The sequence below is a fragment of the Halyomorpha halys genome, unplaced genomic scaffold, assembly GCF_000696795.3.
Source record: "Halyomorpha halys isolate HHAL.00 unplaced genomic scaffold, Hhal_1.1 Scaffold1030.1, whole genome shotgun sequence".
In the NCBI taxonomy this organism is placed as follows: Eukaryota; Metazoa; Arthropoda; class Insecta; order Hemiptera; family Pentatomidae; genus Halyomorpha; species Halyomorpha halys.
Genome location: NW_027113818.1, coordinates 145,131 through 166,755, shown reverse-complemented (window position 1 = coordinate 166,755; position 21,625 = coordinate 145,131). Strand labels below are relative to the sequence as shown.

At 28.4% G+C, this 21,625-nt stretch overlaps 2 protein-coding genes across 4 annotated transcripts in view; one reads left to right on the top strand and one right to left on the bottom strand.

Annotated features, from left to right (window-relative positions):
* The window catches only part of mys (myospheroid), a 39,283-nt gene extending 31,534 nt beyond the window's left edge, over window positions 1-7,749 (bottom strand). For both annotated transcript variants that reach the window (XM_014432139.2, XM_014432137.2), the window contains exons 1-4: window positions 7,590-7,749; window positions 3,966-4,114; window positions 2,476-2,782; window positions 331-559 (exon numbers count right to left, since the gene is read on the bottom strand). In XM_014432139.2, coding sequence (XP_014287625.1) covers window positions 331-559; window positions 2,476-2,782; window positions 3,966-4,114; window positions 7,590-7,593 — 689 coding nt within the window. In that variant the 5' untranslated portion in view covers window positions 7,594-7,749. The remainder of the gene's footprint in view (window positions 1-330; window positions 560-2,475; window positions 2,783-3,965; window positions 4,115-7,589) is intronic.
* A 1,431-nt stretch (window positions 7,750-9,180) lies between these two features.
* On the top strand, window positions 9,181-21,555 carry Ppat-Dpck (Bifunctional Phosphopantetheine adenylyltransferase - Dephospho-CoA kinase). Of its 2 annotated transcripts, none has more exons than XM_014432146.3 (6): window positions 9,181-9,472; window positions 9,992-10,140; window positions 16,905-17,102; window positions 17,191-17,445; window positions 18,560-18,742; window positions 21,232-21,555. In XM_014432146.3, the coding sequence occupies exons 1-6, from the start codon at window positions 9,340-9,342 to the stop codon at window positions 21,421-21,423; spliced, it is 1,110 nt and encodes a 369-aa protein (XP_014287632.1). In that variant the 5' UTR covers window positions 9,181-9,339; the 3' UTR covers window positions 21,424-21,555. The 2 variants fall into 2 exon arrangements, with proteins under 2 accessions (XP_014287632.1, XP_014287631.1); XM_014432145.3 differs by having other exon boundaries at window positions 9,181-9,919.
* The last annotated feature ends 70 nt before the right edge of the window (window positions 21,556-21,625 follow it).

The window sequence follows — 21,625 nt, the reverse complement described above, 5'->3', positions numbered from 1 at the left end:
GAAGATATAGGAAAAATATTATGTGTTTTGGAACCGTAAAAAGGCCTAAAAAAAAATCATTTAAAAAATTTCACATGGTGATATCTAAGAGCTTAATTTTAAAGCAGACTTTATTTATTTTATTTTCCAGGTTAACTCTTCGAATTAAAAAAATATTTCTGAGTCCTAATTATATATATTTAAAACTTACCCCTTCTCATTGGACACCTCTATATAAAACATAAAAACATATACCTCATATTTATCCAAATAAATCATGGAAAATTAAAAATATAAAACTACAAAAGAAAATATATTTCATAAAATGTGTAGAATAAGAATAAATCTTACTTTTGAGGTAGTATTGAAACATATGGCATAACTACTTTATCCACAAAAGAGCCAAATCCAAGCCTAAAATTTGAAGTCATATTTTTCATTGTTTCAGCTAACAAATTACCGAGTGAAGAGAGCTTATCTTTATCATCGTTCATGGATTTTGAAAGATCCATAAGATAATAAAGATCCACAGGATACGCAACAGCTTGTGAATAGTCCACACTGATCCTTTTTGCTTCATCTGAACATAGAAAACATAAAGTGCATTAATACTAAAATTTTGAAATTATAAAAATAAGACATTACAATACAACTTCAGAGGCCAAATCAGTTTCAAGGAACACAAAAAAAAAAAAACAAAAAAAAAAAACAGCTTCTATACATTTTGTTTCCTAAAGAAAAATATAAAATTCTACTTATTTATTTAATACTTACCTACATTTCAGACTTGCTTTCCATACTTAAACTGTTTCTTTCTCATCTAATAGTTGTTTATTTTATTTTATAACTTACACAACTTTTTTTTAAATAGTAATGAAATTATGACTGAATCTTCTATGTAAACAATCAAGACATAAGATTCACTGTGGTATTTAAATTGCTTGACTTTCAGGGTTTTTCAAATTTATCAGTTTTACAGAAAAATTGAAGATAATAATAACAAATAAATATGTAAAAAAATACCGATAAATATAACTAACTCTGAACCAATTATGATATTAGCTTAAATGTTTGTTATATTTACTTGATTTATGGAGTTTCTACAATCAATTAACTTTACAGAAATAAAAAAGATGACAATTATCAAAAGGCACTTTTCTAATACCAACTCAATTCACATTCAAATTTTAAACTGGAAGACAGATTAGGCTTAAGTGTCTTGGTGACAGAGGGAAATCTCTGGAGTCACTTAACGGTTAAATGACTTAAGAACTTAAAAGGTTCTCAACAAAATTATAACTTTGTAACATCATAAAACACTAAAAAAATCAGACATTTGGGGTTATGCTCCCAAAACACATGACTATCTCAACAGAACGGAAACTGGCCAAATTTGGAATCAGCCTAAGTGATTTAATATTTTATAAAGTAAAATTTCTTTTCCAACATTCTACAACTCAAGAAAAAAATATAATTTTTTACAGGAGTCCATTGAATTTGTGACGCAAGCGAGAAATGGGGGGTGGTGGGTAGAATAACGCCAGTCGATTCAAGCAGGAAAATTTTTATATTGTTATAGTAGAATAAGAAGTTAGAAGAACTTAACCATCCTGACAATGCTGGTCCAATTGAGAAACTCTTGTTATTTCATACTCTCCTGTTATAATATTAATAAAAATCCTGATAGAATAGACTTAGTAAATGGCAGTCCTATTCTAATTATCATTATTATTCTGGAACTAATATTTGATGCCTCAAGCTATGAGAGTGAACTAATTATCATTATTAATAAAATTTTAATACATTATTTCATTTCCAAATGTTTTCCTTCTGTTGGCCAGTTCCAAGACCACCAAAATTAATTATTTTTTATATAACTAACTTTTGAATGTTATTGAACAAACACTAGGTATATCAACCAATAATTTTTCTAAATAAATAATTAAGATTTCAATATATTTCAAATTTAATTATACATCTCAGTTATGTATATTTCTCATTTTCTAAGCAGCTAAGCTTTCATTTGTATCTATCTTATTATCTGTTACTCCTTCCAGAACCCTTGAATAATTATTACTTTAAGGTTGAAAAATAATACGATAATCTACCCAACTAAGGATTATATATTCATGGATGAAGCAATTTCTGGGGACAAATACCCTCATTTAATACTAATTATTGTGCCCTCATTAAATAAAAAAATTATGACATTTTTTTAAAAATTTAATATGTTAATTTTGATAGATGTACTATTCAGATAAAATTTTTATTTTTTAAAAATTAATTCTATTCAATTATAAAAGCTATTCTTGTAAATAAAAACTGACATTTCATGAAATACTGTCAGTTAAAAAATTCATTTAGAGCATATAAGATATATAAGAAACAGTAATTGATACATTAGGATTCCTTTTTTTTCCAAATAAAATAAAAAATAGTCAAAGAAGAATAACAACTAAAAATTACACAATTAGTTAAACAATAGCAAATACATACTCATTCGTAACTTTAAGTTAACAACTTGAGGAGAAATTTGAACAATGTCGTTATAGTGAGAAGAGCTTGAACTGCTGCTGCTGACGCTACTACTGCTACTGCTACTGCTGCTGCTACTACTACTGCTAAAGCTACTTGATGAACCAGATTCGGAAGCACTGCTACCACTGATCTGGGTCAGCTTTGTAAGCTTCTTGGCTTGTATAACTGAATACTCATTATCTGGATTATAAATGTGACTTGGATCACAAGGAGTTGTCAAATCTTCATTTGGTTGAAAGCATCTTTTGCTATTATCTTTAAAGTGCTGAAAAATAAATAGGCATCAATAAAATGATTAAATATCTTAACTATTGTAAATTAATAACTAATAATAATTAATTATATTGATAATAACCAAGAAAAATCCCTGAAGAGGTAAGGGCATTTAGAATGACAAAAGGAAGATTACCAAAGGATTTGCCAATACTAACACTATATACGAAGGGATTTATAATCATGGACAATAGATGAGGTAAACTAAGAAAAGGCGTGGGAGTGACGGACCCACCCTATGAAAACCACGTCAAGAAACGCGTGATGTATTTCTTAAGTACATCGTGCAAGGCCTTGGACCTCTACGGTCTGTCACACACAACACACAACAAACTAAGAAAAACTAGAATAATAAAATGGAAGAATACTAAGAGAGGAATGGGCTTTGGGTAGGGTGATCTGGGAGAAAACTATACAAAATTTAGGTTAAGGAAACCCACTACTTGAGTGGAAAATCCTACATATAAAAAATAATTGAGTCATTTTGTTAATAAAATAATTGACAAAAAAAAAAAAAATTGTACTAAGAAAAAATAATATTCCTGTACTAGCAAATAGAGGAGTTTTATTGGTTGATGTATAACATTACAATATTTCAACATCATAACACAAAAAATACTTGGAGAGAATCTTCCCTTCCTGTCCCTCCAACAATACCCCATGATTGGAGGGGCCCTTATCTTATCTAAAAAACATCTACTAATAGCAAGTAGAGCAGTATTTTAAAAAATATACTTATATTGGGCAAAATTGTTAAATTAGCTAAAACCACAAATGGGTGTAGAATCGCTACTCCAGCCCTCCAATAGTCTTTCTAATTTTACCTTAAAATATTTATATATAAAGATCACAAAAAATAAGAGAGGAATGTGTTTTCCTGTTCCATCCCTAATATCCTATGATTTTAAGGGACCTTTTTCTGGTCTTAAAAACCTTTACTAATTATGAGCAGAGCAGTCTTTAAAAAAAAATCAGTCAAATTATAAAATTGGCTGAAACTAGGAATCAGTTTAATATGTAATGTAATATCTGTTTTAAATTCAGCAGCATTCTCACAAAATAAGAGTTGAGCAACTTAACAATAATTAAACGTTCATGATTATAATAAAACTCAAATAAAGTAAGTACTTACTACTACAATGAAATAGAAAAAAAGAAACAAAAAATATATTTACTGGATCACTGCACCAAGCACAAGATGGAGTTTGAATACATTCATGGCATGTTTGTTTAAGAACACATGGATTCTGCAAAAGTTTTTCAGCCTGGGATGAGACTGAACCAATATACAGGCAAAAAACAGCGATTATTAACTTCATGGTTTCTAAAATAAAAAAAAAAAAATAATGACAATAAATTTTTTTAAAATAATATAAATATTTTTAAACTGAGTTAATTAATATATGTAACAATTTTTTAGGGGGTTAAGACGAGTATGTGCAGGTGACCGTAAGTAAGATGTTTCAATATAATTTAAATATTTGAATATTTTCATCCAGATTCTGGCAACATCTTAAAATAAATATTAAATATTTCTGAAAATTCTGATTCTTTTTTAACAAAATATTTTTTAATGGATAAGTTTACTTTATACAGAGAGCAGGAAAACCTTTAACAGGATGTTAAAATAAAACGTATCTTTGATTTCCTGGTAAAAGTTAATATTAAAACATGACTAATACAGTTCTATGATTTATATGAAGTGAAAATTGACTAATGTAGTTCCAAGATTTATATGAAGTGAAAATAATATTGTCACCAAAGAATGCATGGTGGAATAATCACAGACTTTAAAAATTGTAATAGAATAAATAGATGATGGATATGATAAAATGATATTCATTTACTTAATACCATTTCATATTCCAAAAACTTTTATTGAACAAATTTAATACAGCTAAGTTACAACATACATAAATAAGGCCTATGTGTTAGCAAATTAAAGAATAAGTCTCATATCTATAATGAAACTGCTGCAGTTTTAAAATGATTACAATAAAAATTATGAAATCATATTATTTAATGTTGTATGTATCCAAGACACTGACTATAATTCTTGGATCTTAACAAATTTGTGATTGTCCTTGAAATATGAATGGACACAGCTGGGAAGGGCATAATGAAATCACTAAGGAAGTAGTTGCCAAGGTATAGCTACTGTACCCTAACTACCATATAAATATGGTTAACAGTAAAACTCAACAAAATAAATAATAATAATAAAAAATACAATTTATGTTCCAATAAGTATCTATCTCCTAAAAGGCATTAATTAGTCAAAGGTTTTCTCAAAGCTCAAGGATACAAAACAAAAAGTTAAACATTATTACTTTTATATATATGTATATAAAGTTGACCGTAAAAATTTAAATATAAGAAGATGGTCAGGGTTGTGGTCAAAATGAGAACAAATAGTTTATAACTATTTTAATGTCCGATGTTTCGCCCCACTTTGCAGGGCTTCATGAGAGCTAAAAAGATACAAAAAAAAACTGAGAATATTACAACAATACGGTAATTTAACATTATTATTATTTATATTTATATTTATTCTTTCAAGAAATTTATTTAATCTCTACTTTCTTCTTCTTCTTCTTTTTTTCTTTCCCATATTGTTTTTGTTTTATATACGTCTCCTGTACTTTTTAAACTGTATATTTTACATATTTTTTAAAAATTTTTACTCTTGCCATTGTTACTTATTTTTTATTCTTATAAATAGTTATAAACTATTTGTTCTCTTTTTGACCGGAAATCTGACCATCTTCTTATATTTAAATTATTACTTTTACTATTTCAGGACTTGTAAAATATTATTGTACATAAGTATGGAGTGTCCTGTAATGGGAAATTATCTATCCAACAGGTTAAACTTAGTTACAAAACCAAATCCATGTCAGCCATTGATTATGAGGTAATAATAACATAATAACTATCGAGGTTCTTAAATTTAACTATTGAGATATACAAAACAATAATAAAAAATTTACTGACTGATTTTCCAACTATATATTATCCATGAAATACCTTGTAGCCAGTAATCAATCATCTCGAAAACAATAAACAGATATATTTTAATAGAGTAACATTTCTCTAAATACAACAAAAACAAAATATTACTATCTTTCAGCATATCAATGACTTGTACCGTTTGAATAAAAACCAATTTTTAAGTTGGCCTTATAATTACAAACATACAGATATTTCCAGGAAAAAATAAAAATTAGGAAAAGCCAAGGAAAAACAATATTCTATAGTTGACATTATAGATATAATTAAACATATAAAAAGATATTAATTGTTTATATTGAGTAGAGCTTCAGAAAACATTTGTTTTATACATCTTCAGGAGTGTTATTTGATATAAATATTTAATTCTACTTTTCAAATTCAGTAACAGGTATGTATGATTATTTATTTAGTGGCCAAATTAACTTCTATTTATTAATACTTCAATCTCATTAACCTACAGATAGGTTAATGTATCGGAGAGCATTCCACATCACATGCTCAGAATACCTCTAATGGAACTAATAATATGAGAAGAAGATGGTCAGGGGTGCGGTCAGCAATAAATACTCTATCAGGAACTTATAATATATCTTTGCAATCTTGGACAACCTTGTTACAATTAAATTTACTATTTTTACACTAATTACCTATGAAAAACATTAATACTCATGATGCCATTCTGATGAATATATGAATAATATTTTGTCAGTAAGTTGAAGATAATTGATCATAAGAAATAAAAGTTATTTGTTTTCAATAAAAAAGAAGATATTTAAATATACATTCATCTATAAAACAAGATTATGAAAACTTAGGATTTTTCCCTAAAGGGCCTTGGCCATCAAAAGCCCCCTTTTTATGTAAGGGTTCCTATTCTGTGAGACTGTTAATTTCATGAGTTACAAAATGAATCTACTATCATCAGAAATAAAAGTTATACACATTGTTTAGGGATGTAAGATAACAAAGGAAATATTAGATCTAAGAATTCAAGCTATAAATACATGTTTAAAGATAATTAAGTTTACTACCCTGGAAAATATTTAAACATAACCATGTCAATAGGTTTCTTTGATGGTTAAGAAGCCATTGGGCTGAAAGGGGGAATACCAACAAGATATAAATGATCCTATAAGATTAAAAATATATTTCCAAATAATGTAATCTGAAAAAAAAAAAATTCTATTGTTCAAATATTGAATGAGAGATGATGAATGACCAATATCTCTATAGGTATTTTTAGATAGGATAAACAGTTAAGGAACCTCATAATGGTTACTGACTCACTAGTATCTTAGTCATTCAGTTTAAGCTTTCAGAATACAAGTCCAATAATAAATAATGATCTAATTTCTTTCTATGCAACAAATATCAATAAACAAATCATTAAAAACAAATAATGTTTTCATATTTCAAAAACCTACTGAGTCAACAATTCTGTTTTAGTATTTGAGTAAAATAAAACATTAATAACCAAAATAATACTGTGATAACCTGGCAGTCTATTCTTAAGTTTTAATTTATAACAGTAAGATTTAAATTATGGTACTAAGAGAGATTTTATAGTCTTAGAACAGACAACTATATTTTGCTCTCTTTAAGCAATAAATTACAAAACTATTGACTTCCAAGATGCCATAATCACAAAGCAGATTGAAAGATTAGTTCAATTCTTCAGAAAAGTGGTAAATGGTGTTAATAGAAACAAAAAAAGGTGCAGATGTTGAAGACTGGTTAATGAAGCAAACTAGAACCAATTGGATTATAATGCATTCAACATTTCTTACCCATGATAAAGATAATCCTGTAAGTATTATCAGTAATTTTAAAACTATTTACACACAAAAAAAATTAAATGTTCACGGTAAAACCATCCCAACCCACAACATCCTTTAAACCCTGACTTAACACCCAATAAGGAAACTGGGCTAGCAAAGTGAGCCCACACCACGCACTCTACTACCCCCACCACAGTCCCCTCCCACTCAAGATAAATAATGAAATATATATCATGTAATATATCAAAATAAAATAATGTAAGACAGATTGGGTAGGGAGAGAGTAAAAATGGATTATTGTTTTTAATATTCATGAATAAAAATTAATTTTTAATCTTTTTTACAAATGATTTTTAAAAATCAAATTAAACAACAAAATTTTAAGCTCTTATGCTAAAGAAAATAATGGAAAAAATATTTTTATTAAAAATTGACTAGAAGGAGGCTTATGATAGATAAAAAATATCCCATTCTATCAACATTCTTAAATATCCCCTTGCTTAGTTAATTTATGATTTCATATGAGGTGTACAATGTCTAGACAATAACTCAACATTTCATGGGCAAAAAAAAAAATAAGAATATGAATAATATGTGCAATAATTACTAAAAGGATTATGCTATTAAATTATTTTAAATTTTAATCCTATAATAGATTTATTCCAAACATAATAATAAACACATATTTCTATTACAATTATCATTCTAAGTTAATCCAATATGAGCATATAAAATGCCTATTATTTTTTATTTAAAATCTAAATACTTTTTAAGAAATAATATCCTCAATATCAATTTAAACAACATCTAAATTAGCCTATGATTGAAAAATAAGGTTTTATTACTTTCACTTATTTGTTAAAATATGTAAAATGAGTTTTCTATCCTAAGAAATCTGAAATGAATAAAATAATACTCCATCTCTATAAAATTTAAATACCCTGAAAGACGTATATAAAACAAATTATTACCATACTTTATAATGGTTTTATATTGTGTAATTGTTTTTCATTTTAGTCTGTTTTTCTTCAAATTTCTTATTGTTCCTACTTGTGTATTTTAAATGTTCATGTTCATTAGAAATGAAGTAAAAAATACCTTGTATGTGCAGTTATTATAAGTCTATTATATTTTTCTGTTCATAAGCTCTAATTTGTTTTCATAAAAATAAATAAAATAAAAGCTAGTCTATCAATGAGTTAACTAATTGCTGGCATAAAAGGCTGTATAAACCAAAGTTGTTGGTAGCTAAAGTGTTGATTGTTATAAATTGACACAAAATATGTCTTAATGTATAATATTAATGATGTATTATACATATAAAAATGTGATATTTCAATGTAATAAGTAGGTAGTGCATAGTATGTTCAATAGATGGCAACACACAGCGATGAAGCCCAAATGTTACCTACCCGACATTTGCTCATTGTCAATGATGTCATATGGGATTATTTTTTAATACCCTATCTTTTATTCGTATCTCTATGTCATGCTGCACTGATTAGTTGATTGTAATTTTACTTTCCAATGAGAAATTGATTTTAATTGGACTACATGTTTCGTTCATTTCCTTCATAGTATTTTTTACATTTTGGTGATTACTAATTCATAACAATAATATTATAAATTTTAGTGAACATCTTACTTATTTTAATTGACCGATATTAATTTTGATTTTTTTTCTCCTATTTAAAAAAATAAACCGTGTGAATATTTGCTTATTGTTACATCAATTAAGTTATCAACTGTGCTTAAAATAATGGCTAAAACGGGGATGTTGATCATCACTAACCCCAGCAAACTAAATAAACTGATACCTAGAATTAGAAATGAAGTAAAAAATACCTTGTATGTGCAGTTTTTTCCGCCGAAAAGACCAGGGATTAATAATGGTATATTTGCTAATTTTAACTTAACTCCACCCTTAATGTACAGTAAGTCAGTTAAGAATTTATATAAAAGCACAAATGATTTAAAGAAATTAGATGTAAGAGTGTTATTGAGTGCAGTCAAAGACCCCACTGTTTCCAAAATAAATACTAGGCAACCAGTTGAGATAGTTTACTTTGATCAAGTACTTAATGATGATGAAATGAAAGGATTCATAACTTCTTGTATTGAAAATAAAACAAAGAATTGCCGCACAATAGCATTATGTGAACCTGAATGTGAACAGTTAGATGAAACATGCACAGATGCCTGTGAAATTTTTAACTCAGTTGTATTAGGTGGAACATTTGATCGTTTACACAATGGTCACAAGATTTTGCTCAGCGAAGCAGTTTTAAGGTGTAAGAAAACATTGACAGTTGGGGTTACTGATACTGATATGCTTAAAAGTAATTATTTGTCAGTAATTATCTTAATTTTTATGTGACAATGGAAATTTTAAATTCATCTTTCGTTGTTAGCTAAGAAACTATGGGAGTTAATTCAACCATGCAGCTTGCGGATGGACAGAGTGAGGGACTTTTTGGAAGATATTGATCCCAATTTAGAATATAATATCATTCCTATAAATGACATGTTTGGTCCTACAAAAGATGATCCTACTTTTGAGGTATAGTTAATATACACTGGTTAAGTATTGTTACTTTTATTTAATTTAAATATTTTGGTTTGAAACTAGATGTGGTTTATTGGACTGTATCGCTTTTGTTTGTTTGTTATCAGTTTCCTATTTTTTTGAAAAGAAAAAATGTAAGTGTCATTGCTTGATTGCTGTCTGATGTTATGTCCCATAGATGATCGATGAGCTGTTAGTTGATTAATATTTTTGTAGCGTTTCCTTGTGGCAATATGGAGATAAAAAGGTAGAAATTATTCGTAATAACTTGAGGACATTTTAATTAAATATTGTACTTCTGATGTTTATGTTTAAGGACATAAAGTAATAAAATATAAAAAGGAGATGTCTTTTGTTGGTAGTTATTTGGTGATTAAGGCCTAAAATCTGTTAATATAATTTTTTTAAAAATTTCATGTTTAAATGGATTTTTTAATTTCACATCTTTATTTTAATTTGTTTGGAACCTACATTTGATGGTACTTGTAATGGTAGAGGTTCCTAATTTTGAACCTCACAGTATTCTTCAGAGTTATGGTCAGCACTGTTTTAAGTATAGTTTTTCAGCTAATATATGGTACTAATTTTAGGCTTAAATGAGCGAGTATGTAGTATGTCAAACCACACTTTTCTCTCTCACAAAGTTGTCAAAATTTTTTAACAAGATAAATTTTGCCCCTAGCAAAATTAAGCCCAGGTCCATTCAGCTTAAAAAGCCTAACACGATATCTATTATGCTACCTCTCTCCCATAATGTATGAACAAATATTGTAATAATACCAGTTATTTACTTATGAAGCCACATTGTTCTTCTCAAATTGCTTAGATGAAGGGTTTATGTTGAACAGCTTTTCAAAATTTCAGCATTATTGTGTTATCCTTATGCAAGTGCTCTACTCTATCCTAATGAATAACAAAATAATGTTTTTCTACATTTTCAATTTTAATTAAGATTAACTGTAATTCTTAGAATTTAGTGTAATGCTACTACACAAGCACTCTGTATGTATAGTGAGATAACACTAAACATTGAATCCCGAAAGTAGCAGAGTGTTTCTAATGACACCTGCCGGTTCAAGGGTGTATTTATGTGCTATAAGTTGGGTTACAGTCAATCTTTCCTGTATTTCTTTATGGTTCAGAATGAAATTTGATAACATAAATCGTAAAGATTGTGAATCAGTATTACTTTTACTATATCATTTGGTGAATGTTGACTGTGTATTTATAACCTCTTGTCATGTTTATGTTGATGTCAAAGAATATAAGTTATTTTTCTTTTCATTTTATTTGAATAAAGTACAGTATCAAATTTTCACTGACAAAGACCTGATTAGAGATTAATTTCTTGAACAAGTATAAATTGAGGACTGAGATCTGCTTGAAGCTATCAATTATTTTTTTTAATGAGATAAAACGGTGTGTTATACAATAAGTACTTGTAAGTTACTCAGATAACTCAAAATATTTATCTTTTATTACAAAATACCGTTCTTACAATATTAATTCTCTGAGCCACTATGTCTTAATATGATTGTCAAACCCTCTTTTAAGTTATTCAATTTTGTAAGAAATAGATCTAAAATTAGTAATTATTCAATTTTGTAAGAAATAGATATAAAATTAGTCATTGCTATCCCATACATCCCCATATCCATAAATATAAATAGCTTCTCATTGTCAACCTGTATCTTTCTTACTGGAATACAAAAATGAAGCACTCAAAAATTGACCGATTCATTGAAAATTTCCTAGATGATCTCAAAAATGATTAATGAAAGTGAATGAAGTTTTTTATGAATAGAGATTGGTCTTACCTACACTCGGTTACTTTTTGAATTTTATATATAATGTGACTTTGGCACAAAGAGTACCCGTGAAGAGCACTTATGTTGTAGCTTATTTAGTTCCTTCTGTCCTTTGTATCCATTAATATTATTTTTTTCACCCTTATAAACAATATTTATACAATTAAAATTGACATACCTATTAGTTCAGCGGTTTTCTAAGAACCATAGAAATATAATAAATCTCTCCCTCTATGAGGCTTTCTTCTAAAAAAGTTATTTCTAGGAGAGGGCCGCCACAGATCTGAAGGATGACCTACAGGTTTTACTACCTTGTTTCAATTAAAGAAAAGCAAACTCATGAGTTTAATGTTAAATAATGAGGTTTAAGTTAGTTTATTTAAGTGATTTCTGGTCCTTTACTTTAATTTATAAATTAAATGAATAAAAATGTAAATAATATTGACAAGATATCTATTTATGAAAAAAAATTAATTTAATTTTTGCTTTCTCACTAAGTTAGGAGATCTAATTATTAATGCAAAAAATGAAAATAACTTTTGTCCTTTGAATCAAAAATTTACTTTTTGAACAATAACAAACAAATTTGTTTCCTTGTCTATCTGTAGTTAAATCTAAATAACAACTTCTACTGTTATCCAATTTTGATGAAATTTTAGGAATTATTCAGGTTAGTTCCTTCCTAATTCCATAATTTAACTTTATGAGATTTATGTGACATATTGGTTAAATTTTCCATGACAGTTGATTCCAACTCTGAAGAGTGATATAAGAAAGGGAATTCTGGCACTGCGTATGTTAGTTGAGTTGGCTTCAAATGTGTTCAATTGGATTTAAGTTCTAATTCTGTGGTGCCACTCCTTACCTCTGGTACCAATCTCCTGAAAGTTGTGAATTACCGTATTAGCTCATAATAATTGTGCATAAGCAGAAATCTATCTCTAATGTCATTACCAATGGCATTATTCCCTTGTTTAAAAGATTCTCCATGTACTTCTGAGCAAGTACCTAGTCCACAAACCAGTTATTGTAAAAAAGGCTTCCATGGATCAAGATTGAGCCTTCTTGGAATGGAATCAGTGAGGCCTTTCAGTATAAAGTTTATCTAATAACCTACAAATAAAAATACAACTGCCTGATGTTCTTTTCTCTCTTATTTAATTTATTCAATTAAAAAACTTACTTGCTGTCTTATAAACTCAAACCAATGCTCACAAATTCATGAGCTAATCAAAGCCAGTTTCATTTGTGGGATCAGGGAAGAACTGGGCTATGAGAGTCTCGCTTAGGCTTGTTAGCAATGTTTTCATTAACCAGAAATGAACTTTAGAGTCTCATGATGAGATACTGCACGAATTTTACAAAGACTGATTTACACAACCATAATGAGACGTATCTGGACATATGGAGTTGAGCTTTAAGGCTCCACTAAAACCTTCGAATTCCTCTCATATCTATCCAATTCTTACAGTTCAAAATCCTTTGTAAAATCCTCAATGCTCCTTACTAAGGGATGTACAAATTGGTAGATTGAGATCTTGTATTTAACAGGTGTATTATGGATGATTTGGAATATATGTATTTTTTTTTTATTTCCTCTAGATTATTATTTGTTTTTTAATCTATTTTTTGTTATAATAGTTCATGGTTATAGCATTGCAAATAGTTAGGGGTGCCTCTTGCACAAAACTATATCCCTCCCCCCCACTGTCAATTGTTAAACAAATCAACAAACAAATAACTTACAATAACCAGGGCTGATCGGGTAATAAAGAAATATAATAAAAAAAAAAAATAATACAACATACAACGGTTGGTTGGGCTTTACAAAGTTTTAAGGCCCAAAAACCGAATAATGCCATTGGTAATGACATTAGAGATAGATATCTGCTTATGCACAATTATTATGAGCTAATACGGTAATTCACAACTTTCAGGAGATTGGTACCAGAGGTAAGGAGTGGCATCACAGAATTCGAACTTAAATCCAATTGAACATATTTGAAGCCAACTCGACTAACATACGCAGTGGCAGAATTCCCCTCCTTATATCACTCTTCAGAGTTGGAATCAACTGTCATGGAAAATTTAACCAATATGTCACATAAATCTCATAAAGTTAAATTATGGAATTAGGAAGGAACTAACCTGAATAATTCCTAAAATTTCATCAAAATTGGATAACGGTAGAAGGTGTTATTTAGATTTAACTACAGATAGACAAGGAAACATATTTGTTTGTTATTGTTCAAAAAGTAAATTTTTGATTCAAAGGGCAAAAGTTATTTTCATTTTTTGCATTAATAATTAGATCTCCTAACTTAGTGAGAAAGCAAAAATTAAATTAATTTTTTTTTCATAAATAGATATCTTGTCAATATTATTTACATTTTTATTCAAATTTCTAAATTAAAGTAAAGGACTAGAAAGCACTTAAATAAACTAATTTAATCCTCATTATTTTGCTTCACTTTAATTGAAACAAGGTAGTAAAACCTGTAGGTCATCCTTCACATCTGTGAGTACCCCCTTCTAGAAATAACTTTTTTAGAAGAAAGCCTCATAGATGGAGAGATTCATTATATTTCTATGGTTCTTTGAAAATAGGTGAACTAAGAGGTCTGTCAGCTTCATAAATTTCAAATTGTATTGAAAGTAATCATAAACATTTGTTATCATCATTTCTAATAAAAAAAATAGTTCCAATTGTCTGCCATGAGATAAATCCTCATGGGGCACCTCTTGTGATAAAAAATAGTAGTAAATATTTCTTTTTCCAGAGGTTCTCTTTTTATTGCTTACCAGAAAAAGTACCTAACAGCTTTATAATAATCGTAACATGGTCGTAAAATAAACTAATTTTTTTAAATTGTCTTGCAACAAAGATCTTTTTTAACAAAGAAAAATCTGTCATTGTGTTAATAAATAAAATCACCCCATATGGCTTCTGTAGATGATCCTAAACTCTCTGCATCAACAATTATAATGAAAAAACACTTATGTTCATATAAAAAAAAAAATTATAAATATTTAGGTGTTAGGTACGGTGACGATTAATACAAGACAGATCTGTCCTGGTCCACTTAGGCCTTTCAATGCATGTAATAGAAAGAGAAAGATCGGGGAGGAGTGTAGCGGAGTGGGCCAGTATAGTAGGAGGGCTCTTTTGCGTACTATTTTAAACAGTGAAAAGTGAGGAATCTTGTCTATTATCAATCATTAATCCATTATCGAGTATTACGTCGAAAATTATAACCCTGATTATTAGTAAAATCATGAAACTTGCAACTATTCTACCTGTATAAAATTATGCCTATATTTAAAGAAGAAAATTCCTATTCATACACTGAAAGAAAAAACACCTAAATATATATTGAGCTACCAATGCATGTAATATCTACAAATTCAGTAATTGAATAATATGGTATAAAGCATTGTTTTATTAGGTGCTTTCTTATGTATATTACCAAAAAAACAACAAACTGTTTTGACCCAATATCTATAATTTTTTTCTTTCCATACTTTGATAATTTAGGTCTCACTGGATTATTTACAAATCTGGTTGTATGAAGTTCTCTAGTGTGTGTGTATATATATATGATTTTTGTTTTCTGTTGACAAGTTAGACCTAGTAGATCTTTGGCCACGTGCTGTGGTCCTGAGGGACCACATACACGATTCACGGTGAACCTTACAGAGTAGGGTCACCAGTTCTACACCCGACATGTGAGTTGTCTCCAGTAGACTGACAAGCTTCACAAACCCGAGAGGGATGAGGGCAAAGTGTGGTCAGTGGATTACCCATATCGGACACTCACCGCGTAATAAAGTAGTTAATTACACATATCTTCGAAGGGGTAGTAGTTTTCATATTTGCTAAAATGAATTTATTTGGACAAAATTTCATGTGCAAAATTCAATATGCAAATGCAAATGAATATCATGAAAATTACTACGCCTACAAAGATACGTGCAATAAATTATTTTATAGCATTAAACTAGCTTTAATTTGAGTACTGACAGACATCTGTACTTCTACTACTTCCTGAGATATTGTTTTTCACAAATATAAAAAGTCTGTTTAAACAATTAAAAATCAACATTTTGTGGATTTATTTTGTCAAGTATCATTAAAAACTACTTCTACGAAGATAAACGTTATGAACTACTTTATATTACATTTAACTAGCTTTAATTTTAGTTCTTGCAGACATCTGTACGTCTTATGGTTCCGGAGATATATTTTTTCATTAGTCAAAATTTTGTCCGAACAGATAGAAATCAACATTTTATGAATTTATTTTGTTGACAATCATGAAAAATACTACTCCTAGGAAAATAAATTAAATAAACTGCTTTATAGCACATTAAATTAGCTTTGATTTGATACACATTTGTATGTCAAGTAGTTTTTGAGTTATATTCACTAACTACTGATTTTCAGTACATTTTTTATGAAATGTTGCTTTTTAGAAAGCTGTATCTTGAGAACTATTGAATGTAAATGTCTCTATTAGGGCTCTCATTTTAGCAAATTTACTCTTCTTTAAATGATGTTCTATTAGGTTTTTATTGTTGATAATTTTAAAGATGTGGAGCTTCGAAAGAAATATTAATTTTTTTGAGACAGTTACCATTTTGTATTACCTCTACCTATACTTGGCAGACTCATCTATTTTAACTAGTATTTATACATAGTTTTTATTAAAGTTATCAATTTAATTAGAGTGAAATAACTGACTTTTTTCTCCTCTTGGGCTCTTGTACTACTATAATTTACCCTTCATATATTTAATCCTCTGGCTTTAAGTTTTGATTGTAGAAATTTGACTAACTCTTGTGGCCTCCACAACACCTAACTAATTAAAAAATTTAAAAATACTTTGTTTTATATTGTTAAACTAACTCTTTATTTATAGTATAGATAACATTATACGCTACATTTTGTAGATGATTGTGGTTAGTTCTGAAACTGTTGGTGGTGGTAAGAAAGTAAATGAATTGAGAGTTAGTAATGGATTGAAGGCCCTTCAAGTTCTTAGTGTTGAACTTATACCTGACATTAAACTAGATGAAGAAGAAGAAGACAAAATCAGTTCCAGCAATGATCGTTTACGTTTGTTAGGAACATTGATAACTCAACCAGAGGTTTGTAGTAAAGATTTTTCTTTATTTTTGTTTATTATCTTACAGATTCTAACATTCTACTTCTTAATATTAAGCAGTATTTTTCCAGCCAAGACCACATATCCCTTCTCAGCCTTATGTCATTGGTTTGACTGGAGGTATTGCTAGTGGTAAATCATCTGTATGTGGGAGATTAAAACTGCTTGGGGCTGGTACTGTTGATTGTGATAAAATAGCTCATGAATTGTATCTTCCTGGGACACCTATTTACTCTCAATTAATTGAAATATTTGGTTCTACTATAATAGGAGATGATGGGATTGTTAATAGGAAAGTTCTAGGACAAATGGTTTTTAATGATAAGGTAATCAAATAATGTCTATTAAATTAATTCTAAGTATTAATTGTATTATAGAAACCTTTTTTGATTGATTAAAATGTATAAATTGTTCTGATAGCTCAAATTAAAAAAGATTCATGATACAATGAGATTTTATGACTTTTTAGTGACATCTTCTTATTCTATGATTAATATTAATTATAACTATTTTAATTTAAAATAAAATCTGTCAACTTATAACAGTCTAGATTTTTATGAAGTTAAAAACTCTTAAATATATTGTCCATTTTGCTGAATAATTTGTAGAAAATTAAATATAATATATAATAGAAAAATATGCGGTCATTTCCTAGTATACAAGGTTGAAAAATGAGGTCCTTTGTTTTTCTAGAAATATAAAATTCTGTTTATTTTCTTTAATAATTAAATAATTTTAGAAGTTTAAGATCTTATATTCTCCACACAATTGCCATTTTGGTCGAACCATTTTTGAAGATAATGTGATAGTTGAAACCGCCATGTTAAACCTTTGCCAGAGCTGATTGTCTGAAAATTGTCAGAGCTGAATCGCTTTTGGGACAAATGTTCTTTCAATAAAGAGAACATGTGCCAAGTTTGGACTTCATGTAGGGTATGTGATAATCTTCCACGTTTACTCCAGGTATAAATTTGACCAATCGTTATCCCAAAACATAGTTTATTTGTATTATTATGGACTTCATGTCTGTTTGTACGATGATGGCTGCTGAAAAGTACTGTGAAATACTGAAAAAAAAACTTGGATGGGCAATTGAGAACTTGAATATTTTGCGAGAATGTTGAATTTTTTACCTAAGTTATAATTGAATTTATTTAAAAAGGAAATAATGTTTTGTCTTGAGTTTCATTTTATCTAAATACAGTAATTCAGAATGATATTCAGACTGTGGCTTAAAAAGAGTATACTAATTAAGTATACAATTTCATGGAAATCTTGTCTCTGATGGTTGATTTAAATAGATCATACCTCTTTAGTTTAAAAAAAAACGTTATTTTAAGCTATGGTAGGTGGTTGAAGTTAAAGTATTCTCTATATTTAATTTTAATATTATAAAACTTTATACATATTATTATTTTTTTTTTAAATCATGGTTTTCAGACATTATTAGAAAAACTCAACAATTTACTTTGGCCTTCAATATTAGAAAGGAGTAAACAATTAAGTATTGAATTATTTAAGAAAGGCTATAATGTTGTTATATTGGAAGCGGCTATCTTGATTCCAGCTGGCTGGCATGAACATTGTCATGAAGTTTGGTCTTGCATTATACCACAAGAAGAAGTATGATTATTTTCAAACTATAGTGGTTATTAAGATTATTGCAACTAACTATTGAATTTTCAGATGATCCTGAAAGGTTCAATTAATTGGATATGTATATAATGGAATTTGTCTCTTATTATAGATTCAGCTGGTTAGAAATAATTTTATAAGCTGTGATATTATATTACTAATTTAGTAGTCCGTTTGAGTAGCTCTGTATTTCTACAGTTTCATTTCTAGAATTTTATTTGGTTTTATTTTTGTTAACATAAAGTTTTCAATAATGAGGTGGTGGTCAAATGTGTTGAGGCTGATTAGCTTTATTAGAAGCAGTAATGGTAATTATTTTGTAATGTATACTGAATAAATCTACCTCTACATTCTGCCTAGGATGCTTTGGTAACTTGTCCTTCTTGCCTTAGTTGAAGTTTTTTAGGATGTTGTATCCCAAATAAACAAACTTTTTAATAAAAAAGACAACTTATGCTGGTCAATATTTCTTTTCTTTAAAAAAAAAAAAAATGATTAATATTGAATATGCTGATACCACCACAGATTCTCTACATACATCCATTCAGTGATGCCCTTCCAAACCCAAGTCCACCTGATTAGTCTTGACAAAATCCTTTCTCTTAAGCTTCAGTCGGACATTTGCCTGTCGGTTCAATGTTTATTATCATGTTAGGGATCTGTTTGTTACTAAACCATACATACCCATCTTATTTGCTGTATTGCTCTAACCTCAATTACATTAACATGGTGCAGATATTTTAATTCTTGTACCATTTGTAGCCAAGTGAGTTAAAGTATCAACTTTAACTTGCTGATGTATTCAGTAGGGCCAGTTCAAATCCAGCCTGGGGGTCAACTTTTATTTCTGTGGGTGTGCCACAAAATGAAGACGACCTCCTACCATGGTTTGAGGTTGATAAAACTGTTTGTCGATTTTGATTATTGCTTGTTCTTTTAACCTGGTATGTTTATATTTTTAATAATTTTGGCTGTTAACGTTCTAGAGACTGGAAAATGGTAGCTAAGAAAATATGAAGACATCTTTTTATTATCGCCATCTAATTTTTTTGTTTGGTGTATTTGAAAGTTAAATAAAAACAGAAGTGGGACACCTAGGTTTCAGTAACCAAGTTTCGAGATTGCTAACATGTCCACATTATTATAAATGCTGAACTACATTTGCCTGTGAAATTGAAAGAATTATCTATAACACTTGTTATTCCATCAATATCTCTATTGTGGATTGTAATCTATTGAACATTTTTAAATTAATTGTATTAGCCTTCTGAATGAAGTGTGTACAATGAAGATGTCTGGTATGAATGTGCTTCTAATAATAACCATGGTTTTAGTAAACAGCTAATAGTGCTACTTATGTATTTATTCATTTTTTTAGATATATTTTTACTCAATACTTTGTATTTTCTATTTCAATTTTGGCAGTTTGTTGGTTGGCTTGATTAGAATCTAAAATATTTAATTACCATTAAAATAAACTAATTTTAACCTAAATATTAATTAACTGCTATTCTGGTTTGATAATTTGAAAACAATAGTATATTACTTAATTTGATAATTCCCTTAATGAAGGAGATGGTCATGGATGCATTCAAGAACATACGAAAAATAGTTTTCTACTATTTATTTGCTGATGTTTCGACCCACTGTGTAGGTAGTATAGTCAGAGTAAAAAAGTGATATAATATATATATATATATATATATAAAGGCGGAGGTATACAGACTATCAAAAACTGAAATAAAATAAGGAGGATAAAGATAAAAACAAAAATAATAAATTAGCATAAAGAAGAGTAGTGAGAACTTATACTTAGGATTAATTATTATTGAAAATTTCTAATAATTTAACTAACTAAGATGACATAATAAACGTTAAATTAATTAATAACATTGAGGCAATAGTGAATATTATAAAGAATAATAGATACTGAAAGTAATAGTAATTTGGGTAAAGAATCAGTATTACTTCTCATGCTTACTTTGTATCTTCATTTAAATTTCCATAACATTATGTATTCTATTTATTGATTCTTTATCAAAATTACTATCACTTTCAGTACTTATTTTTCTTTATGATAACATTTACTATTGCCTTAATATTATTAATTGCCTCTTTAATTAATGACATTATTAGATTTTTCCAATATTTACTTCTATGTATTAGTTTCCTACTCTTATTTATGTAAATTAATCATTTTTGTTTTTATCTTTTTCTTAGTTTGTATATATATATATATCACTCTTACTTCCTTTGCATCTTTTCGTTTTTATCTTGGTGAAAACCTTGTGTCAAAACATTTGCAAATAAATAGTTGAAAACCGTTTTTAATTTCCTCTTGACCGCAACCCTGACTATCTCCTTCATATTAACTTATAGCCAATCATTTATGTATATGATAATTCCCTTAGTGTAATTAATTAAAATTATTTCCAAACCCCATTATTTAATCTAATCAGTTGTCTTCAAATTTGCAGGCCATAAAGCGCTTGATAAATAGGAATGGTCTGTCTGTTGAAGAAGCAACATCAAGATTACATTCTCAACCAAGTAATGTTCTATTAGTCAACAATGCTAATGTTGTTTTTTGCACTCTATGGAGACCAGAATATACCCAGAAACAAGTTGAAAAGGCATGGAAAGAACTTCATGAAAGAATATCATCATGAAATATAATTTTTGATTTTATTTCAAACTTAGTTAAGCAGTAAACATATATTTGGTGATTATGTATATATGTAATGGAAAGATTGTTTTTATATTTTATGGAGTTGTATTTAAAAAAAAAAATTATTTACTTATTTTCTGTTATTTATTTTTACCCATTCTTTTCATCAAATTAATTTATTTACGTCTGATAAAACTGCAGCT

What these genes read in the sequence shown, in the direction of transcription:
- Ppat-Dpck (XM_014432145.3), top strand. Translation starts at nt 9,340, where the DNA reads ATGGCTAAAACGGGGATGTTGATCATCACTAACCCCAGCAAACTAAAT. An exon ending in CATTGATAACTCAACCAGAG is followed by an intron (nt 17,103 to 17,190) that starts GTTTGTAGTAAA and finishes GTATTTTTCCAG; the next exon opens with CCAAGACCACATATCCCTTC. An exon ending in GCATTATACCACAAGAAGAA is followed by an intron (nt 18,743 to 21,231) that starts GTATGATTATTT and finishes TCAAATTTGCAG; the next exon opens with GCCATAAAGCGCTTGATAAA.